The 19,814-nt window shown below is 40.9% G+C and overlaps 2 protein-coding genes across 3 annotated transcripts; both read right to left on the reverse strand.

Moving 5' to 3' along the window:
- si:cabz01074946.1 (CD48 antigen) lies at nt 1-7,443 on the reverse strand. The gene is made up of 7 exons (XM_046063962.1): nt 7,374-7,443; nt 5,088-5,297; nt 4,881-4,991; nt 4,296-4,571; nt 4,033-4,158; nt 219-428; nt 1-122 (listed from the first exon to the last, which is right to left on the reverse strand). The coding sequence occupies exons 1-7, from the start codon at nt 7,411-7,413 to the stop codon at nt 1-3; spliced, it is 1,095 nt and encodes a 364-aa protein (XP_045919918.1). The 5' UTR covers nt 7,414-7,443.
- Nucleotides 7,444-7,851: 408 nt separating this feature from the next.
- Nucleotides 7,852-18,431, reverse strand: LOC123979797 (vang-like protein 2). Of its 2 annotated transcripts, none has more exons than XM_046063886.1 (8): nt 18,297-18,431; nt 14,525-14,769; nt 13,485-13,608; nt 12,782-13,389; nt 11,665-11,801; nt 11,239-11,374; nt 10,479-10,725; nt 7,852-10,259 (listed from the first exon to the last, which is right to left on the reverse strand). In XM_046063886.1, the coding sequence occupies exons 2-8, from the start codon at nt 14,593-14,595 to the stop codon at nt 10,002-10,004; spliced, it is 1,581 nt and encodes a 526-aa protein (XP_045919842.1). In that variant the 5' UTR covers nt 14,596-14,769; nt 18,297-18,431; the 3' UTR covers nt 7,852-10,001. The 2 variants fall into 2 exon arrangements, with proteins under 2 accessions (XP_045919842.1, XP_045919841.1); XM_046063885.1 differs by lacking the exon at nt 18,297-18,431 and adding an exon at nt 17,596-17,774.
- Nucleotides 18,432-19,814: the final 1,383 nt, after the last annotated feature.

Here is a 19,814-nt window from a genome sequence, read left to right on the forward strand (position 1 = left end):
CTAGTACTTACGTCTCACTGTCAGCTTGATCTTGTTTACTTTGTCCTGTGCTTTAGAGTTTAAGAGGTCTACAGTGTATTCCATGGCATCCTCTGGGGTCAAATTATAAATCGTCAAGTCACCTAATGAATAAGAAAAAATATTGAAGAGACACTTTCAAGAGAGAATTAAAATAATACATTCCTTTACACTTCCACTAAAACAGATTTGTCATTTACCTGAGGAGATGTTGAGACTGAGTCTCCCTGTGTACTGATGGAGTCGTTCAATATTTGCCTTCCCACTGCGACAGGTGGCAATCCAAGTGTTGTTTGGGAATACTGACCAGTCAATTGTAGCAAGTTCCCATGATGGGTCAGCTCCTGATGGTAAGGTAACATTTTCCCCAACATACCCTGAGACTTCGCTGAGGGATTGAACTAGTGTCACTGTAAACACAATTTAAAAAAAGCACTTTGTGAATGAGAGTGGTTGTTTGTTTCTATGTGCCCTGTGACTGACTGGCGACCTGTCCAGGGCGTACCCCGACTCTCACCCTATTCCAGCTGGAAGTGGCTCCAGCCCCCCCTCATTTAACTTCTAAATAATGTACCATTCCCTTTCCTTAGACATAAATCATTCATTTTTAAGTTTGTAAATAAGTCTCTACAGCCATAACAGCTCTATGAATGCTGTTGCTCACATGATAATGTTAGCATGTTGATGTTTAGCAGGTATAATGTTCACCATGTTCTCTTTCTTAATTTAGGGTTTCCATGGTGGTGCAAGATTCAAAGTCAGTAGATCAGTCATCTGTGAACCATAAATTTATAAAAATAAATGCTGACAATCCATAAAGTAGTTGAGATATTTCACATGAGTGAAAACTTTTACCTGCTAGTGGCACTAAAGGAAATGTCTGAAGATCACTAAACTCATTAATATTCTTCCTCAGGGGACCCTGATATCTGCAGTATATTCCACTGACAATCCATCCAATAGATATTTTACTCTGAAGCATGTCAACCACATGGTGTCTGTAAAAACTTTCATGGCAATCCATGTAGTTAGTCCAATAGTTATATAAATATATTAGACATTTTGCAGGATAGGGTAGAACATGTGAATACAGGATATAATAATAATGACAATAATAATGTGTATATCCACACATTTTGAGATGACTGATATACTTGTGGTGTTTTGTCCATCGAGGGACTGATGATAACCACGCTCCTTCAAATGCTAAATACATACTTCCTGCTTTCTTTTGTTTGTGCATGAATGCACAGAAATATGAATATACTTACATTCTTTTTGAAATCGAATCTAAGCTGAGATAGACATTTCAGTGGATCAGTGATAGAAGAACAGTTGAGCCAGTATTTAGTCATGTATTTCGCTTTTTAATTCTAATAATGAGAGTCCCCTAATCTATTCGCTCTTGAAGTGAGGAAATTACTTCTGAATTGTCATTTTAAATATTTAACTATAAGTTTTTTAAAGTTTGGCACATCAGCTCCTGCTCAATGACATTTTCAGCAAATATAACAGGACCTACCTTCAAGGAATAATATGAGGATGATTTGAATTCTCATCTTTGCCGAGTTACAACCATAGACTGTATAACAGCAGAAACGTTCAGTCAGCGTAGAGAAAGAACACAGGACTTCCTCTTTAGCAACTAACCACGTGCTGCATGACAACCCAGTATTTCAAAATATGAAAAGATACTTTATACACTATATACTTTTTTAATCTTTTGAAATATTTTCTCACAAGTTTCCTAAATAAAGTTGGTCATCACATTTATCAGCCTCTAAAAACAAAAAATCTTAGTGGAACTTTTTGGGGTAAATTCCCAATCAGTGTAAATTCTTTCAAGCATGTGTGAACAGACTGAATAGTTCCTTTTCTGTTGTATTGTGTTCATACGTTGTCCTATTCATGGGATATTTCTTAAATTTGGTGGATTCCAGTTGTTTCAGTTATTAGTAGTTAAATAATACACAAGATCCTGGGTTGTTGTTTTTTTTACTCATCATGCATCACACGCCATATACTCCCACACTTAAGTGCTTCCTGTCTAAACTACAAAATGTTAAACTCCTTGTGACTTGTGACCTACAGTCTATACTTGTGACTCAAATGCGACAAATAACATTAGAGGAAATTATTTATTGAAATTGAAACTTATTCCTAAAAACAGTGTAAATATAATTAGTTTGCTTTGAAAGAAAAGTTCTCAAGAGACAAATGTTAGCTTGAGCACAACAAAGAGATCCATCGAAAACAGGAAAACAAACAACCTTGTAAAACTACATCAAAATGTGCATGTGGAAGTTACAGCTTCCCTGCTGTGTCTAAGCTGGATTCACTTAATAATTAACCAGCTGCAGGTGATCACTTACAACCATACAGATGTCTGCCATTCCCCTGAGTGACATGACAGTTTCTATCTGTAGTGTACAAAGGACATATCATAGTAAGGAAAGACACACACATGTGCACACGTATCAACACATGCGGACAGATTAACCTGTTGGGTGGCCCTGTTGACCCCAGATATCCCCAATATATGCAGGTTCATTATTTCTCCAGACACCAACTAGTACTCTAGAATAGCAAAGGGAATAACGTCCCTTTGAAGGGAGCCGGATCTTATGGCTTCGTTTCTTTCCGAGAGCCGGCTCCTTCGGCTCCCAAAAGGCTCTTCATTTACCACTTCTGCAGGACACTAAGTTACATTCTGCTTTGTTGCAAGAAATAAATAAATATGCAAGAGTCTTTATCTGCAGTACACTGAAATATTGTGTCATATTAATGGTTAAAAAGTGGGATATGTCATGAATAACTATCTTAGTTGATAACAACAATAACATCCTATGAAATAATGTGGCCCTGCGACCCTGTACACAGGATAAGCAGTTGACGATGGATGGATGGATGGAAATAATGTGGTTAGTTATACATCTCTGTACAGACATACAGTATACTTCAATTCAATTGTTTGATGTAATATGAAACGAAAAAAGTGTAATTTGATCCTTGTCATGTATTTCTTTTTCTGAGAGGAGCAGAGGGGTGCGGGGAGAAATTGGCAATCAGAGGAGAGCCGAGCTCATATAGTCGACTCCTCACTACCAACACATCACTTACTCTGGAAGCAGTGTTTGATGCTGACTCTTTACCAGAAAAAATGACATAATAACAAATAAAGATATGAAAATGGTAATGCTCTGTGACTGGGCTACTCTGAGCAAGCTCAGCTGAGATTGTGAGCCGACTTTGGGGGTAAATAGGACACAAAAGAATTGTCCTACAACGATGACCCCTCACCTCCAAAAAAGTATATTAAAGTTACTGTCAGTCATCCAAATCTGAAATGGCAACGGGATTCTGGGAAACACAATTTCCCGATGGCACAATTGAGATATTTTTTGAATTGTACAGTATAATAAGATTTTATGTTGCAAGTAAGGAAAATATTAAAGATAAGAGAGAAACAATAAAGTCACACTCATTTTATTAAGGGCAATTCACTCAGAAGGACAGTAAGTCAAGCTGTTTGAAAATAATAACTTCCCTGTATCAACATTGAACTTCAACAAGGTAACAAAACAAGGGGTTAGAGGTCTATAGAAGGGTTCAGTCCCTACATAACCACCAATCACTGCTCTCCCCGTAGAAGGTCACTGACCCTCTGTCCTGCTGCTACAGTGCTATTTTGAACTGTTATAAGTCAAATGCACAAATATTGGATACCACAATCCACATGCAGCGCACCAGCGCACTTGAAAATGGAATCGCAGTTGAGAAAATTAAACGCAGCGACTTTATGAAACGTACTGCTGATGGAGAAACTCATAAAGAGAGAGGGAGACAGAAAGAGGCTACTTTACTTTGTCTTTTGTTTTTGCCCATGTCCCCTCAGGAGCTCCGTAGATTCTGATGCTTCACCAGAACAAATAATATAATAAGCTCAGGCGAGACATGTGTTTGGAGTAAGAACGACAAAGATTTTTTCCTACAGTGTTGATGTTCTCCTCTTACCTTCAAAAATGTAAAAAGTAATTGCTGTAAGTGAAATTCCCAGAAAGCATCCTATGAAAAAAACCCAAACATATCTACATCTGAGCTGAGGAAGTAGCTTAGGTTCAGGAGGCTGAGGCTTGTCATCTGAAACAGCGTAGAAGAGACAACAACATAATTAGGAGGAAATATTTAAAATTAAAACCATGAACTGGGAAGAAGTTCATCATGTTATCATTTGTTACAATATTGTGTTTTTTCCTTTAAGATCATTTTGAACTTACCATCACAGTTATGAGTGACGACACTTGAGGTGCTCTCCATCTGCCCGCTGGAGGTGCAGGTGAATTGGACTGGGTTATGTGTGGTGTTGAGAAATGCTAAAAGAGCTGCAGAGTTTCCATCAGGATTACTCATTCTGAAAACAGTCACACTGGGAGGATTAATCTGCCAGGAGAAGCCAACACCTTGATCTGTTGAAGAACAATGCAGGCCGATCCAACAGCCTCCTTCTGCAGATGTACTGGTGACAGTCTGTATGGTTGGTCTCTGGAGGTGTTCTGCAGAGGTTGATGATTAGAGCTGTTGATTAGTCATGACGATTTGTTCTCGACAAAATTTCCAAACAGTAGCAACATTTGACTTGAGACACTAACCAGTAGCAACATACTTGTTAGCATCAAGCTGAACTTAGTGAGAAAAGTCTGTATGCCAACAAATATGTAAGGAAAATATTAAAGATAAGACAGAAACAATAAAGTCACACTCATTTTGTTAAGGGCAATTCACTCAGACAGTAAGTCAAGCTGTGTGAAAATAAAAACTTCCCTGTATCAACATTTAACTTCCTGTTGAACGCTAGTACTTACGTCTCACTGTCAGCTTGATCTTGTTTACTTTGTCCTGTGCTTTAGAGTTTAAGAGGTCTACAGTGTATTCCATGGCATCCTCTGGGGTCAAATTATAAATCGTCAAGTCACCTAATGAATAAGAAAAAACATTGAAGAGACACTTTCAAGAGAGAATTAAAATAATACATTCCTTTACACTTCCACTAAAACAGATTTGTCATTTACCTGAGGAGATGTTGAGACTGAGTCTCCCTGTGTACTGATGGAGTCGTTCAATATTTGCCTTCCCACTGCGATAGGTGGCAATCCAAGTATCGTTTGGGAATACTGACCAGTCAATTGTAGCAAGTTCCCATGATGGGTCAGCTCCTGACGTTAAGGTAATGTTTTCCCCAACATAACCTGAGACTTCGCTGAGGGATTGAACTAGTGTCACTGTAAACACAATTTTAAAAAAGTTTCAGCATTATCAGTCTCTCATATTTTCAACAGTAAGACACAAAAGAAAAACAGCACTTCCCTCAAAAAAGCTGACCTTTGGTGACATTTTAAAGAAAGGTGGTCAACAATTTCAGTTCTTTCAACATATTTTTGTTTTTAACTTCAAGAAGTTTAAAGGCTTTTTTTGACAACGTCAAAAAGAAAATAGGGTAGCAAAGGTGACGTCTCAAAATTGGCGTTGTACTGTAGAACTGCTTCGAGAGATGCCATTGTGGATGGACGACACGATTATATGGACATTAAAAGATGATTTATATAAGAATAAATCCATATTTTTTAAATACTGATTCAGTAATAACATGTTTTTGGTAAGTCAGCTTTTGAATGATCAAGACTTCTTGTCTATAACATTCCAGTCACTGTAAAATATTTTGCTGCTGTATGGGGCTATTCCACCTGGTGTACTCATGAGAGGCTAATACCGTCCCATCCCCTGAACCAGCTGATAAGTATGCTTTTTCCTTGACCTCAATGGAAAACGTCACAAGGTCAAGGAAAGATCTGACTGCACTTATTCTAGGCTTGCTTTTCAAAACAAACTTTATTTAAAACACATGCACGATAAGTACAGTGAGAAACTCAATGCTTTAGAGAAAAGTAAGGTTCCCTCTCCAACACAGAATCACATCTCTTAAAAAAAGATGTTATCAGTGTATACACAGGGTACATTTAACCAATAACTCTAGGAAGTAACAACAATATACTATAGATGGTTGTTAAAAATAAACAAATAGGATTGAATCCTATTTCCTTTCCTAAGGGACGGTCCAGTGTAACCTATGCTAAAGGAGGTAGGAAAGGAAGCACTGAAGCCCCTTTCCTTAGCTTTTAGAGAATTTGTCTAGTTCTTGTCTGGCTGCCACTTAAACACTTCAGGGTCATTTCACTCAGTTACATCCTTCCTGAGCAAAAATAACCATTGTCTCTGTGCTACCAGCTGGAACTAAAGTCAAAGAGATTTCATTAAAAAAATATATATATATATTCCAGATTACCCATCTAAACATTGTCCCAGGAAGAATTTTGAGAACACCTGTTGCTTTTTGGTTTACTCAACATAATTACCCTTCATGGTGAATACCTTATACACAATATATGGACAACAGAAGCTCTGAAGACACATGAACTCTCAGCCATATATCTTTTAAATTTAAGATGCATAATTTTATGTTAGAATAAGTTTACTATATTTTGCCATATCAGTCTACTCTTGGCAATGGAAACTTTGTGGCCTACTGTATCAATCAATCAATCTTTATTTATATCGCACTTTTCATTCAAATACATGTAACACAAAGTGTTACTGTGGTTTAAAAACCACAGTAATGTAATAGTACCACCCGATATAATGCCCATGTCTAACCAAAAATAAGCACCTGAAAAAAACATCAATCCCTCCCACCCAGGGCTGGACTGGGACAAAAAATCAGACCTGGCATTTTTGGCCGATCCATTTAGGGGGTCAGATTAGGGATATGATGAAACACTGAAACGTAACATTTGCATAAGATTGGTGTGCATGACTACAACACAAAAATATATTGTAATATGTCCTATTAATAGAAGTATTAGTATTAAGTTGTATTAAGTATTCTGGACCAATACCATTAGGTGACTTATAAAGTAGTAAAAGGATCTTAAACACTCTGTTCCTCTGCGTTGTTATGCTCCTTGTTGCTGATCAACAAAGCACAGAAAAGATATGTGTAAAAAAAATATGGGAAACTTTCTCCGATTGGCTCATTTACGTCAGAGAACCCGATTGGCTGCGTGATGACGTTGTTGATGATGAGGATTACTGTTCCGCTAAAACCCGAGCTGTCCTCGTCTTTTTTTTTTTTTTACAACTTCACGATTTTCCATGAAGTGAACCACAAACAGACAAACAGCTCAATCCGCAGAGGGGGATCTACGGATTGATCTCAAAAGTCCTTTTATACATTTAAAAGTTTTTGAAAGGGGCACATTTCCTGTTCAATTGTATTTTCGGCAGATGAAAACTGGACCTACCTTGGAGGAATGGAAGGAGCAGGATTTGGAGTCTCATCATTCCCGAGTTACCACGCACTGAGGAACAATCATGGAGTCTTTATTTTGAGAAAAGACTCCTTAACACTTCCTGTTTGTCATAGTGACACCAACCACGTGTTTCATGAACCCCTAATAATTAAAAATATGACAAACTCCTTATAACATTATCCTGATGGTAATTTTGGGGCAAATTCCCGATACATCAGTGTACGTTATTTCCTACATGTCTGAACAGACTGAGTAGTTATTTCTATTGTGTAGTGCACATACTCCACCATTACATATAGACTATAGTTAGCTTTTTTTTCCTTCTTCTTTTGTTTGGTGGTTTCCAGGTGCTATAGGTGTTGTACAATAGCCTACATGTCTATAAAAGAATGGAAATTTTTATGCTTCAAGCTTTTCATACTCCCACACTTAAATATCACTTCTTGAAAAACTCGAGACCACTTGTGACTTACACATGGGATGAGATCATTTATTAAAAATGTTCACATCAACTCAGCCCTAAAAAGACAGTGTAAAAATAACAAACTTGTTTTTAAAGACAAAGTTCTTCAGAGACAAGTGTTAGGAACTTAGATTGAATACAACGAAGGGATCCATTGCAAAACAGGAAAAATACAACCTTAGAAAACTGCATTGAAATGTACATGTAAACTGCTTGTGAGTGGCACAATAATCTCTATCTGTAGTGTAAAAAGGACATCTTTGAATGAAAAAAAAGACAACATGAGCACATCTATCAACCCATGGCTGGACTAACCAGGATGAACATCCTCAGTATACGGCAGCTTCATTATTTCTTTAGACACCAACTAGTACTCTAGAAGTGGAGCGATTAGTCTATAAATCAGTTATTTAGCTATTGTGATTGGTGAATTAAGTCTTTTTTTAAGCACAAAACAAAAAAGTACCTATTCATGATAATAAACTGAATGTCTATAGATTTTGGACTGTTTCTGTATGTCAGTTACCTTGAAGCTATTCGATAAAACAAAGGAATATATCTGAGCTCAATATAAACTAAACAAATTAAAGGGCAAGTATTCTGATTTTATAAAGCCTCTTTTTCCAGTTAATGATCCAGCCATGCTTCACCAAACACACACACAAATTCACACATGTTGCAAAATATCAAAGACAGTAATTAACATCAAGCTGCCAAAAAGAAGCACATTGGTGGTACTTGGCTGAAGTTACTGGAGCTCATTAAGTCCAATTCAAACCTCATTTGTAGGGCTGAAAACATCTGCTATCAGTGTTACTGCACAAAACTGGTCTTACATTGTGCTTAGAAAGTTCTATTTTGTTGTCAGTGCAGTGAGTAGTAACCATAAAAATACATCTCTGTAGGTTCTCCAGAAAAGAGAAGTGATTCAACAAAACCTTAACAGAGTTATGAAATTCCCAGTGCATCTAGTCCATACAGTGTTTCTTACTTCTTACTTTCAGTAGAAAGTCTCAGTAAACTATTCAGTGGAAACAAAAATAGAGCAAGTTTAAAAAAAACAGTTTCATCCCCTTTGATTCAGACAGCGAGAATCCAGCCAACGTCCAAAAGGTGAGAGAAGGCCAGGGGATCTTTTAGGCTTCGTTCAGACTCAAATCAGGTCTTTAAGACAGACTGTGCGGACAGTCTGATCGGATTTGTGTGTCCAGACATCACCGAGCTATCTGCATGAGTTGCACCATGAAAAATGGAGTTCCATCATCTCCCCCTCCAAACAGTGGTGCTGTCATGGCAACTCCCCCGTCGTGCCAGACAAACTCAGTGATGCAGCTTGGATTCTGCGCAGCCACACTGATGCGCTTCTGACGCTTTGGATTTTATGTCGCCATTGTGTGCTGTGTTGTGTCGCAAAAGACCTGAACTGATAGAAATCTGATTGGAATCCCATTTCAAACCACCTCCAAATGTAGCTTGTATACGATTTGCAAAAAGATAATTTCATGTGTTTTTTTGCTGTTGAGACATAAAACCAATCTGGATAGGCCAAAACTTTGGGCTGTCTGAACAAGGCCATGTAGTTCATTGTTTCAATATCTGCTTTTGTCCATTTATAGCCTGTAAAGGCCACATTCAGCAGCAAAGAAGAAGTTCAAATAAAAGGGGAAAGACAAGTAAGATAAGCTCTGACAAAGAGCGAGCAACGAAACCTCTCATGTGTGATGTATACAAATGATCAACTGTGCGGCATTCTTGCAGACTAGTGGACATGAATATTTACCACAGACAGTCCAGACGTATTCCATTACATGCGTAGTGTAAAAAAACTGTGCTGATTCTTCAGTATTCTGAGAACTGGAAGCAGTCTGCAGCCAATTATCAGAAGTTAACAGTCAGCACTTAGAGGAAAGTGTCAAACATGAGAACGAAAAGAGGAACTATTTGAGACAGGGTATTTCTATTGCTCTGCATTATTTCCCGTAGGTCATTTTTGCCATATCATTTGGGTTTTCATCAACAACATACAAACAAACATGAAAACAACTATGTAATACCAAAAGGTATAAAAAGATACCCTGAAAGCACTAAGATTAGTATCTTTGATTCACCATCTACCGCCTTCCTGCCGGCCATTAGTAATCCCCTCCCCCCTCCTCCTACACGGACGTTTCTGACTGGAGCTTCATGACAAACTTGTGGCTTTTGGGGTCAATGAACTCCTCGCCCACGCGCAGGAAGGGGAGCGGCGTCACCGTGATGACCAGGGAGAAGTCGAGGCGTCTCAAGGAGAAGACCTGGCCTTGACGCAGAGCAGCGGTCACTGGCTCCTCACTCACTAGTGTCCACTGGCGCCCCCTGCTGTTGTCCAGGTACTGGAGGGTGGGGCCAGGGCTGAGGTAACGCTCAAGGAAGGCCTGACACACACACACACACACACACACACACAGGAATGATGTGTTGATGTGGTTGATACATAATCTAAAGATAAAATGTGTCTTTAATAATTTTACATTCCAAATAAAAGAAATAGAAAACCAATTAAATCTAAATAAAATAAAAAAAGACAATAAGTTAAACATGCAGAACTACGGTACATAAATGAAATAAAAATACCTTCAAACAGCCTTCCTTACCTTGGGGGTCATGTTGTGCGTGATGCAGAACTGCAGGTGGTTGATGATGCTCTCCATGCTGTGGTAGGACTGCTGCCTGGTGGCGCGGAGGTACTTCTGCATGGCCCGCGCCATGGGGGCAAAGATGGCCTGGGCTGCCTCCCTGGGGTCCATCACCTCCCGCGGGTGTTTGGGGGAGGATGCGGCAGCCTCGTCGTCCTGGTGCCGCTTGATGTGGGTGAAGGCTTCTTCTACTGCCACCACCAGTCTAAAAGAAGGAGAAACAGGAGAGGGAGTGAGACAATAATGTAGATTTAAAGCTGCCCTGATCAATATTTTTAGATTTTCAAAGGGTCAGTTCATGTGAAAAAAGGTTTCACTTTTGCTTGCTTTTATTTTTACAATCTGCAACTTTACTGTTTTGGTTTATCCTCTCGCCAGGCAGCTGTTTGAGCAAGAACACTCTGATAAACCCAGTGTATCCTACCTGCCCAGAACCAAACAGCCGACCAAATCAGCTAAATCAGCAGATATTTCCCTAAGCGGTCATAGAGGCTAAAACAGAGCTACAAGGAGAGTGACTATCGGGACAAAAACTCCCAATGAATGCAAATCTTGGCCCGCAACTGCTGGATGAGTAAATAGACAAAGTTAACATCAACTTTAACCTGACTATGTTTTCATTTGATACTTGGTTGTCATTTTATTAGACAACCCTTTGCTACCTCTTTGCTCAACTGACTCTTTATATGTCCATGCATTTGTGTCGGTATGTCCTCACCTGGCCTTGCGTTTGCGGACCCTGCGCTCCACCTCTGCCTCCTCGTAGTAGTACTCGTTGTGGGAGTTGTCTCGTCTGCAAGCAGCGGCTGCGACCATTGTTGTGGACTGCCCCGTAGAGTTATTGGTGCTGTTCTCTGTAGACAGACACAATGAAATTAAAGATGACCCAATCATCTAATTGGCAGGAAGAGAAATTCAGAACACCATGTCTGCAAAGTATAGGCATCTTTATTCTGCTTATGATTTGGGGAATTAACATACCTATTTGTTAATTTTCTTATTGTTAGCGTAGGCAACGTACTACGTGTCATGTTCGAGTTAGTGTTTGCTTTCCATCTGTTTAGTGTATTTAAAATATACACGATAGAAAATTCTCTGATGCAGACAAAAAGGTTAAAAAACAGTGTACACAAGATAATTATACCTTCCCCCAGGTTGTAGATCTTGAAGGCAGACATCTTCTTGGAGAGGATGGACTTGGGCAGGTTGAGAAGGGCAGGGTTATAGACCGGGAAGTCACTGTAGTACTGGTCCAGAACCCACACCGCTGCCCGCTGAATACTGCGTTGCACAACAAAGAGGAAGATGGTGTATTATCAGCAATGACAACCTGGCAGCTTCATGGGCAATATTAACATGCAGACAAGGAAGTGGTGAACCACCAGAGGCAAAATAAGCCACTCCCAGTGGGCTGCATGCATGAGAAAAATATATCTGCTGTACTGTAGGAATATGAAGCCCCACATCAAGAAAATGAGATGGATAGAAAGGGCGGAAAACAACACCGTCCATGTGATCAGAATACCAAGTGTTCACACATCCTTTGTGTCTTTGTAATAAGCAGAATTTAGTATTTTGTGAAGGCAACCTGGTAGCCAGTGGTAGTGGAAGGAAGACTTAGGCTGTTTGCATTCATGCTTAGCTGTGATTGGTGCATCGAGGGGAAAGAAGAGGTGCTTTGGATTTATCCGTTATACTTTAAACTGTTTGGATTAAGAAAAAAAAAGAATGCCAAAAAGAATTTTTGTGGGGTTCAATAGTTTATGTAACAAATTTGGTAAAGATAAAATTATAATTTTGGCAGGGGAAGGGAAAGCAGGTGCTGCTAAAAAGGTTGTAGAAATTTGTGTAGGTGGATGTGACTTAAAATCATCTTGAACCAAAGAATCCAGAAGACAAATATTTTTGCCTTTAGTGTTAAGAGGGAAACAGTTTGTGGGTTTATAAACAACCACATGCCGTTGCTATCCACAACAAAAGCTAATCAGTTCTTCCTGGGCCCATGACTGAACTTCACGTCAGGTTTTGCTAAAATATGTTGTGTAACTTTTGAGATATCCTGCTAATAAACACACAAACAAACAGGACTGCAAAGATAACCCTCTTGATGGTGACAATGGTTGATATCTCATTTAGAAAAATACAATATTATAAATATTTAAAAAAAATTTAAGTTAAAAATCTTAACTAAAACAAAGTTTACAAAAACATTTTAAAATAAAAGAAACTAATAATATCCCTGATATTCCACATATACCAACCTGAGATAACCCACGTTGTAGAAGCGACTAGTTCCGTCTGTGGTCCTCACAACCTTCAGACTGAAAGCAGGCTGCAGATGTCTGACCTCCAGCAGCACCAGGGCCAGGTACTGAATGAACAGCAGAGCGTCCACCAGAGATGCTGCATATCCAACGATCCCCCTGTAGTCCGTTTCCCTGGGCTCCAGCACCCGCACCCCGTAGAAGAGCCAATAAGAAGCCACGAAGAGAAAGACCAACGCCAGCAGCAGACAGCGGAATATGAAGAAGCGCGGCAGGGTGGCTTTGGGCGGGCGGAGAAACAGCGCCCAGGTGGAGATGAGGAGGATCAGGAGCTTGAAGGCCAGAGAAATGTAAAGGCCCTCACATGGCGTGCCGCAAGGTTCCAGCGTATCCCGCCACAGGAGCTGTGGGAGGGCCAAGAAGGCCAGAGGGGTGACCAGAGCAAAGAACCCCAGGACAGCGCCCAACGCTGGGCCAAAGTAACGGCGGCACTCGAGTGGCAAAGAGTCCTCAAGGTCCTTAGAGACCCGTGTCAGGTCCTCGTTGGAGATGCTGTCCACGGAGGTGCCGGTGACCACCGTGGTGGTCTCGCCCCAGTTGTCATCCTGAAGAGAGAGGAGACCAGAGAGAGGAGTGTTGGTGACACACGGCACAGTGGAGCTTAAGAGGAACGATGTAATGTATAAGAGTAAACTCTGACCCGGTCGTCTCCTCTGGTGGACTCTGCGTCCAGCAGCAGCTCTCCAGGAGCCTGGATGGTCACCGATTTGTCTCCACGGATGTTGATGTCGCGAGTCTTCGAGCGATGCCTGTCCCTCCTCTCCCTGGAGAAAAAGAAGAAGCGTCAGAGATGGTTTATTATCCAAGGATAGACAATAATTAATTCAAACTTCCTGTCCTGGCAGGCTTTACATAATTCTCTAGTCATTGAGAGGATTATTTGATCTTGAGCTAAAACAAATGTCTGTTTATATAATATAAACCGGAGAAGATTAAACAATGGGCATTATTTAAAGGATATATATTGTAAATGTGTTATTGTATTTTTTATTTTATCAGTTGTCTTTTTTTTTCCTTTTACTGTTTATTTGAGCATTTAAAGCCACTATGTGTAAATGTTTATGGGATTACCATTTAGTATCTTCCAAATTATTCTCTGCCTATTTTGACTTCAAGGTATTTATGTCTAAAGCCAAAGACATTACGATCAAAGAAAATTACAAAACCTCATAGAAACTTGGGCATTTTTGCTTGAAAAATAACTGTTGAATAATAAAAATTTAACTTGTAGTGTCAAATAGTTCAGCTCTAGTTTATTGCTAAAATAGATATAATATGGCAAAAATATCTAGTATATAAAGAGGACGTAACTGGAAACACAATATACACTCACAATTACAGCTGAAACAACAAGCCAATTCAATCGAATGACAATTTTAATCAGCAGCTATTTGATTAATTGCTAATTTGATAAGTCGAAGTGCCAAAATGCACTTGCTCCAGCTTCCCAAATGTAAATATTGGCTGTTTTTTTGTCCTATATAAAAGTAATTTGAGTGACAGTTTGTCAGATTAAACAAGCAATATTAACTTGAAAATTAAAACGTCATTTTTTTTTAACCATTTTCTGACATTTTAAACACTAAATGATTAATCGACAACAAAAAAATCAGTCAATTAACTGATAACAGAAAAAAAACATCCCAGTCCCAGCCCATCTTGCAAGCTGTGATCCTCCACCTGTGTTTGCGGGAGCTTCGTGAGTGGGACGACTTGTAGGAGTAGCCAGAGTACGTCGACTCGTTGTCCATGTCGGAGGTCAGCGGTGGGCGGGGTTTCCGGGCCACTCCTGCCCCCGAGCCGCCGCCGCCTTTCTCCCAGACCACGCCCAGCTGGCTCTTGTGATGGTTGATGGACTTGGAGGAAAGGGCCAGAGGGAGGCGCAGCAAGTCCACTTTACTCCTGAGGGAATCTATCTTGGAGGTCTGGCAAAAGAGGGGAGGATTGGGTGGGGGAGGAGGAAGATGGGGTGAGCGAGAGAAGAAGATGAATGTTAGAAATGGTGAGTTTGAAACAGGAAAACGCGGTGTGAGAGGGCGAGAAAGTGGAGAGAGGAGCGTGAACAGAAGGGAGGCAGAAAGAGAAATGAACACAGTGAGGGAAAGGCGAAAGATAATTTGTCATACCAGACAGGAAGTCAAGTGTCTCGGATGGAAACACACTGAGTAACAGCAACAAGAGAGACAGCATTGTTAAAATGTTGGCACTCGGAGGTGTGTGGAGTGTCTGCGTGTGCGCTCTCAGTCACACAGGACATGGCTGGGCCCATTCTTACGCTTCGAGGGAGTTTTTATGAGCAAACTCCAATGATTTGGCCCCGAGTGTGTTCTCAGCCAATAAAAGGCCGCCGTCTATTCTGGGCTACAAGTCTCCGGTGTGCGCACGACATGCAGGAGCGGACGCAGGACATCAGAGCAGCTCTAAAACGTTCCACTTTCATGCATGAACGATTCAACCAAAGCGGAAACTCGTCTGACCTCAGAGACCACGCACGCAACTCATTTACACAAATAAAGACAACATTTTGTTTTCCACATGCTGGTTTATCTACAGTTTTTTTTTCGTCCCGCGTGGTGGGATCATGTGTGATGCATACTCGCCCGGACGCCACATTCCCCAACTGTCCCCTGCGATCTCCAAGGGCAACCGAGCTTAACTACTACAATGGGGATGAATGGGAGGCCGGGGTGAGAAAAGACAGGAGGGGGGTAGTCGTCACAGCAACCAGATCATCAACTCTACACCCCCTTCTCTCCGTCTCCCTCAAACACACACCTCAGAAGACAGGAACAGTCATTTTTCCAGGCTACGATTCTGACTGAGACTCCATATTAACTCTGACTCTTCAGCAGGGCGGTACGCAATGATTTCTTTTTCCACGTAGGTACTTTCCTACTTGGACCTAGAACAAGCAGATTCTTGATCTGATAACAAATCTTGCGCTCTCAATTTGTGACCTGACCTCCTCCTTTGTCCATCTTCCACACAGTTTTCAGTAATGGCTTTCATGTGATTCACACATGGACTTCTCAGCTGGGACAACTTCCAACCAGATACATTAGCAGTTGTAAAAGGCTGTACTCAGTTCAAATAAAGAATGTACAATACTTCACACAGAGCTTCTCCATCGTGGTGTGGAGGTCCCACGTAGAGTCGTTTCCGATGCAGACGTGGGAGATTACAAGACTCATGTATCGATAATTGTTGACGTAGGCCTATTTGAAATAAAAGATTAGAGACACGGCAACAGTTATCTTGGTGCTTCACTTGTTGCAGCTTTATGGGAGAGTGACAAAGAGAAAGACTCTTAAAAGATTTAAAGATTTTATGGCCTGATGAAACCACAACTGAGCTTCTTGGCCCTCAGATTAAACACCCTTTTTGGTGTAGGCCTAAACCAAACATTAAACATTCCTTCCCCCCACTGTGAAGTAGCATCATGCTTCTCTGCGGCAGGCTCTGGAAGGCCGTTGAGGGTTGAGGAGGAACGAATACAGAGAAACCCAGGAGGAAAGCCTTGATGCAGGTGGCAAGAAACTTGCCCCTTGGAAGAAGATTTGGTTTCCAGTAGGGAAATGATCCCAAGCATGAGGCCTGTGCTAAACAGGAGCTGGCCTAACAACTATGTTAACGTGCAAGAGCTGCTGAAGAGACTATAAAAACACCTTTTAGAGTTGTTGTGCGGGAGAAAACCACTCTGTTTATTTATTTGTTTTTTTAAAAAGGTGTTGTCTTGGGCCACTGTCACACCACCTGGTCGGCCAGAGCGCTCACTTTCTGGCTAAAAACATTAAACCACACTGACCTGAGAGGCCAGATCCTTTAGTGGCCTGAAAACCTGTTTGGGTCTTTGGTGCAGACTTAACAAGCCGTTAAAAGAAAAGCAGGAACTGAGAGTTAGAAGTGTATATCTCGGTCAAATCAAACAGAGCACAGGAGCGAGGGTACAGATAGAGCTTTAACCCTCAGTGCTGAGCACAAACACTTCACACCATCTGTAGCTTTCCGTTTTAGGCTGAGTTGTTCATCAAATTGCTTCTACTACCACAAGAGCAGGCTTCTTTGGATGTCCGTGACTATTAAAACTTAAATCAAAAATATCCAACTAAAAGCTTAATGCAGGAATGTCATCAGGCTTCAGCATGCACTGCTGCTCAGTGGGAGAGACTGTTAATGCACCGACAAACAACCTTCTTCTCTGCCTGAACGCCTACACGCTCACACAGCGGGCGCAGCGACCTCAGGCAAAGTGATTAGGAGGTGTTGGTGCAGCCATGTGTGTGTGTGTGTGTTAAATTTCCTGCAAAGTGTTTCTCTAAACAAGGTGTCGAAAAGCACAACACCACAGCTCCTTCACAGAGCCACGACGACTTTACAAACAAACCCAGCTCTGTCTGAGACAGTCGATCCCATCGATCGCACCAACGAGCCTCTCCCACTGTAATCAATCCAGAGCTGATTGACTCACTCTGGGACGCCAGAGGTTCCACGTGCAGCGTGGAAACAGGAAGGCCAGGAAAACAACTCTCACAGCACTGGGAAATTATAACGCATCATTTGGCCAAAAGTTGATGCTGGGAGAGAGTCCAGCTGCACTTGTTTAGTTTTTGTTTTTTTATATTTATCACGTTTAAACAAGTCAGACTCCACTCTTATTGTTACATTTCATGAAAACTGAGTTAAGATTATAGTTTGTCAACAAGCGAAATGTTTCCGTTTTATCCCAGTGGGTGTAGCCTCAGGTGGCTCACCAACTTGCCTGTGTGGCTCCCGGGGGCCTCCAGGCCTCAGGGTGGCAGTGGGCCAGCGAGGCGTGGCTGCTGCCTCAATACTAGAGTCCTGTAAGCAACCCTTGCCCAGGCTTCGAGGCCTTTACGTGACAAACGCGCAGTGAGCATGAAGAAAAAGCTCGCGATAACCGGCGAGTGAAGTGTTTAAAAAGCAGCGGAGGACGCTCTGGTTAAACACCAGCGGACACACAGAGAGTCAGTGTTGGAGACAAAGCAGAACACACCCAGGATGAAGTGATGCGGCTGAGAGCAACAGACTGGTGACTTCACAGCCAACTCAACGCACATACGTGAGAGCTTCAGTATAGAAAATCTACCAGACGCGCCGTGTACGTGCGGTCCCCGTTTGGCGCACAGTGCGTAAAAGTGCAAAATGGATTTTAAAATAACAATGACATCCAAGTGACCATGGAAACCCCGGTGTACGCGTTCACACTGGTAGATGAATTCAGCTTTAGTGAATGATCGATACTGTTATCTGCCAACTCATCAGCCTGGCAGAGGGTGGACAAATAAAGCAATAAAATGTATTTGGGGGGAAAAGAGGTAGCAAATGTTTAGTTTTTTTTTTTCCTTTTTGCATTAAAGCCATAACCAGTCTCACATAACTGCTTGCAGACTAACAGCATATTTCACCCGTGATGCTTGCAGGAATGTCTTACCTTTCTACCCAAAAGGAAAAAGCTGCAGCACAAAGAGCCGACCAGCAGCAGCGAATCAGCGCCGAGCGAGTCCAACAAAAAAAGTGCCTCCAAATGCTCCAAATTCACTTTCTCCCGACTCGCATCTGTCCGCGGTTTGCCAGCTCATTCACAACCGCAGTGTAACTTGATTCCTCTTTGTGAGCGCAGTTTGTTGTTGTTCGGGCTCTCCGACTGGAAACTGCATCTCAACTCGAAGCGCCGACGCCGCACAAAAGGCAGCGACACGCAGCTCATCCCGGCTCCGCAGCGTCTGCAGTGTGCAGGAGCCCCGCTGAGCAGAGCGGCTCCGTGAGGACATCCAGCACCGGCGTCAGGACACGCACCGTCAAGTCAGACAGCGTGCGTTCACAGCTTCCGGAGAGGGTTTTCAAATTAAAATCAGTATTTAAAAATGGCAAATAAAATTGTATCTGCCCTCAGTGACCACACACACATTATAGAATGAATCATTCCGTATAATGGGTGTTGCATTGCCACAAATGTGTCTTTTATTAGCTAAAAATGCTTTTAAATGTTGAATTGAGTGGTTAAACTTATACAGTAACAGCAGACTGTTGTTTATTTATGAACCTTTATATTTAGTTGTTTAAAAAAACATCATTAAATATTTATCGATTTTCTCTTTATCTCAAGATGAGAATGGGATTTTAAGGTTTGACACACACAGATTATTACTTTGCTGTTATATTTAAATAATTCCTTTTGAAAATTGCAGAATTATTGATCAGTACAGTTAGAGACAAATATAACAATGAAAACAAAAACCTTTTTAACAAGTAATGCACTTAAACGATTTATCTTGAAAAATAATTAGTAGCAATGACAATGTGCTAATTCATCATATAATCAGGTGTGCAAAATAAATGGACGTTGATGAGGACAGTCACATCATTTGATCAACCGATGAAGGTAGGTCTAAAGACATCTGTAGATACAACTTCATAAAACAAGGGTGGTATCTAAATAAAAATATAATTGTTTTACTAAATGTACAATTTTACTGCAGAAAAACCTTTGTTAAATGACAGAATAAGCCTTACATCTATATCACTAATCCAAAGATGCTGTTTTAGTTTTTGCTTAATTTGTTTGTAGCTTTCACAAACCTTTTATTCTCAAGACAAACATGCTTAACTTCCAGTCACTCTTGCTGTAAGTAAGCTTGAAACATTTAGGCTTCACTTAGCAAAAAAGCTAAACTACACCCAATTTCTCCCCCTTTCCGTTTACTATCAGAGGAAACCGACACCAAGTCTTAGTTATTGCAAACAGAGGACGCTATTTTCTTACAAATAGTAACAAAGAGGTGGCTCTTCTGCACTGACCTCATCATTTGTTCTCACTATCCAAACTTATTAAAGTGCCCGCTGGCGTTCATATCTGAACAAACTCTTCCTAAATAAGGCGATTTAGAAATATGGTAGAAGTTGAAAATCCTTACTTTTGGTTAAAAGAAAAATGGTTTGTACCAACAAG

The sequence above is a fragment of the Micropterus dolomieu genome, linkage group LG12, assembly GCF_021292245.1.
Source record: "Micropterus dolomieu isolate WLL.071019.BEF.003 ecotype Adirondacks linkage group LG12, ASM2129224v1, whole genome shotgun sequence".
Taxonomy (NCBI): domain Eukaryota; kingdom Metazoa; phylum Chordata; class Actinopteri; order Centrarchiformes; family Centrarchidae; genus Micropterus; species Micropterus dolomieu.

Excerpts from the sequence above, each read along its gene's own strand:
- si:cabz01074946.1 (XM_046063962.1), bottom strand. The coding sequence starts at position 7,413 with ATGATGAGACTCCAAATCCTGCTCCTTCCATTCCTCCAAG. Across the intron at positions 4,992-5,087 it reads CAGTCTCAACATCTCCTCAG|GTGACTTGACGATTTATAAT; the intron begins GTAAATGACAAA and ends CTTATTCATTAG. Across the intron at positions 4,572-4,880 it reads GATCAAGCTGACAGTGAGAC|AACACCTCCAGAGACCAACC; the intron begins GTAAGTACTAGC and ends CAACCTCTGCAG.
- LOC123979797 (XM_046063886.1), bottom strand. The coding sequence starts at position 14,595 with ATGGACAACGAGTCGACGTACTCTGGCTACTCCTACAAGTCGTCCCAC. Across the intron at positions 11,802-12,781 it reads TACAACGTGGGTTATCTCAG|TATTCAGCGGGCAGCGGTGT; the intron begins GTTGGTATATGT and ends TGTGCAACGCAG. Across the intron at positions 10,260-10,478 it reads CGCACAACATGACCCCCAAG|GCCTTCCTTGAGCGTTACCT; the intron begins GTAAGGAAGGCT and ends TGTGTGTGTCAG.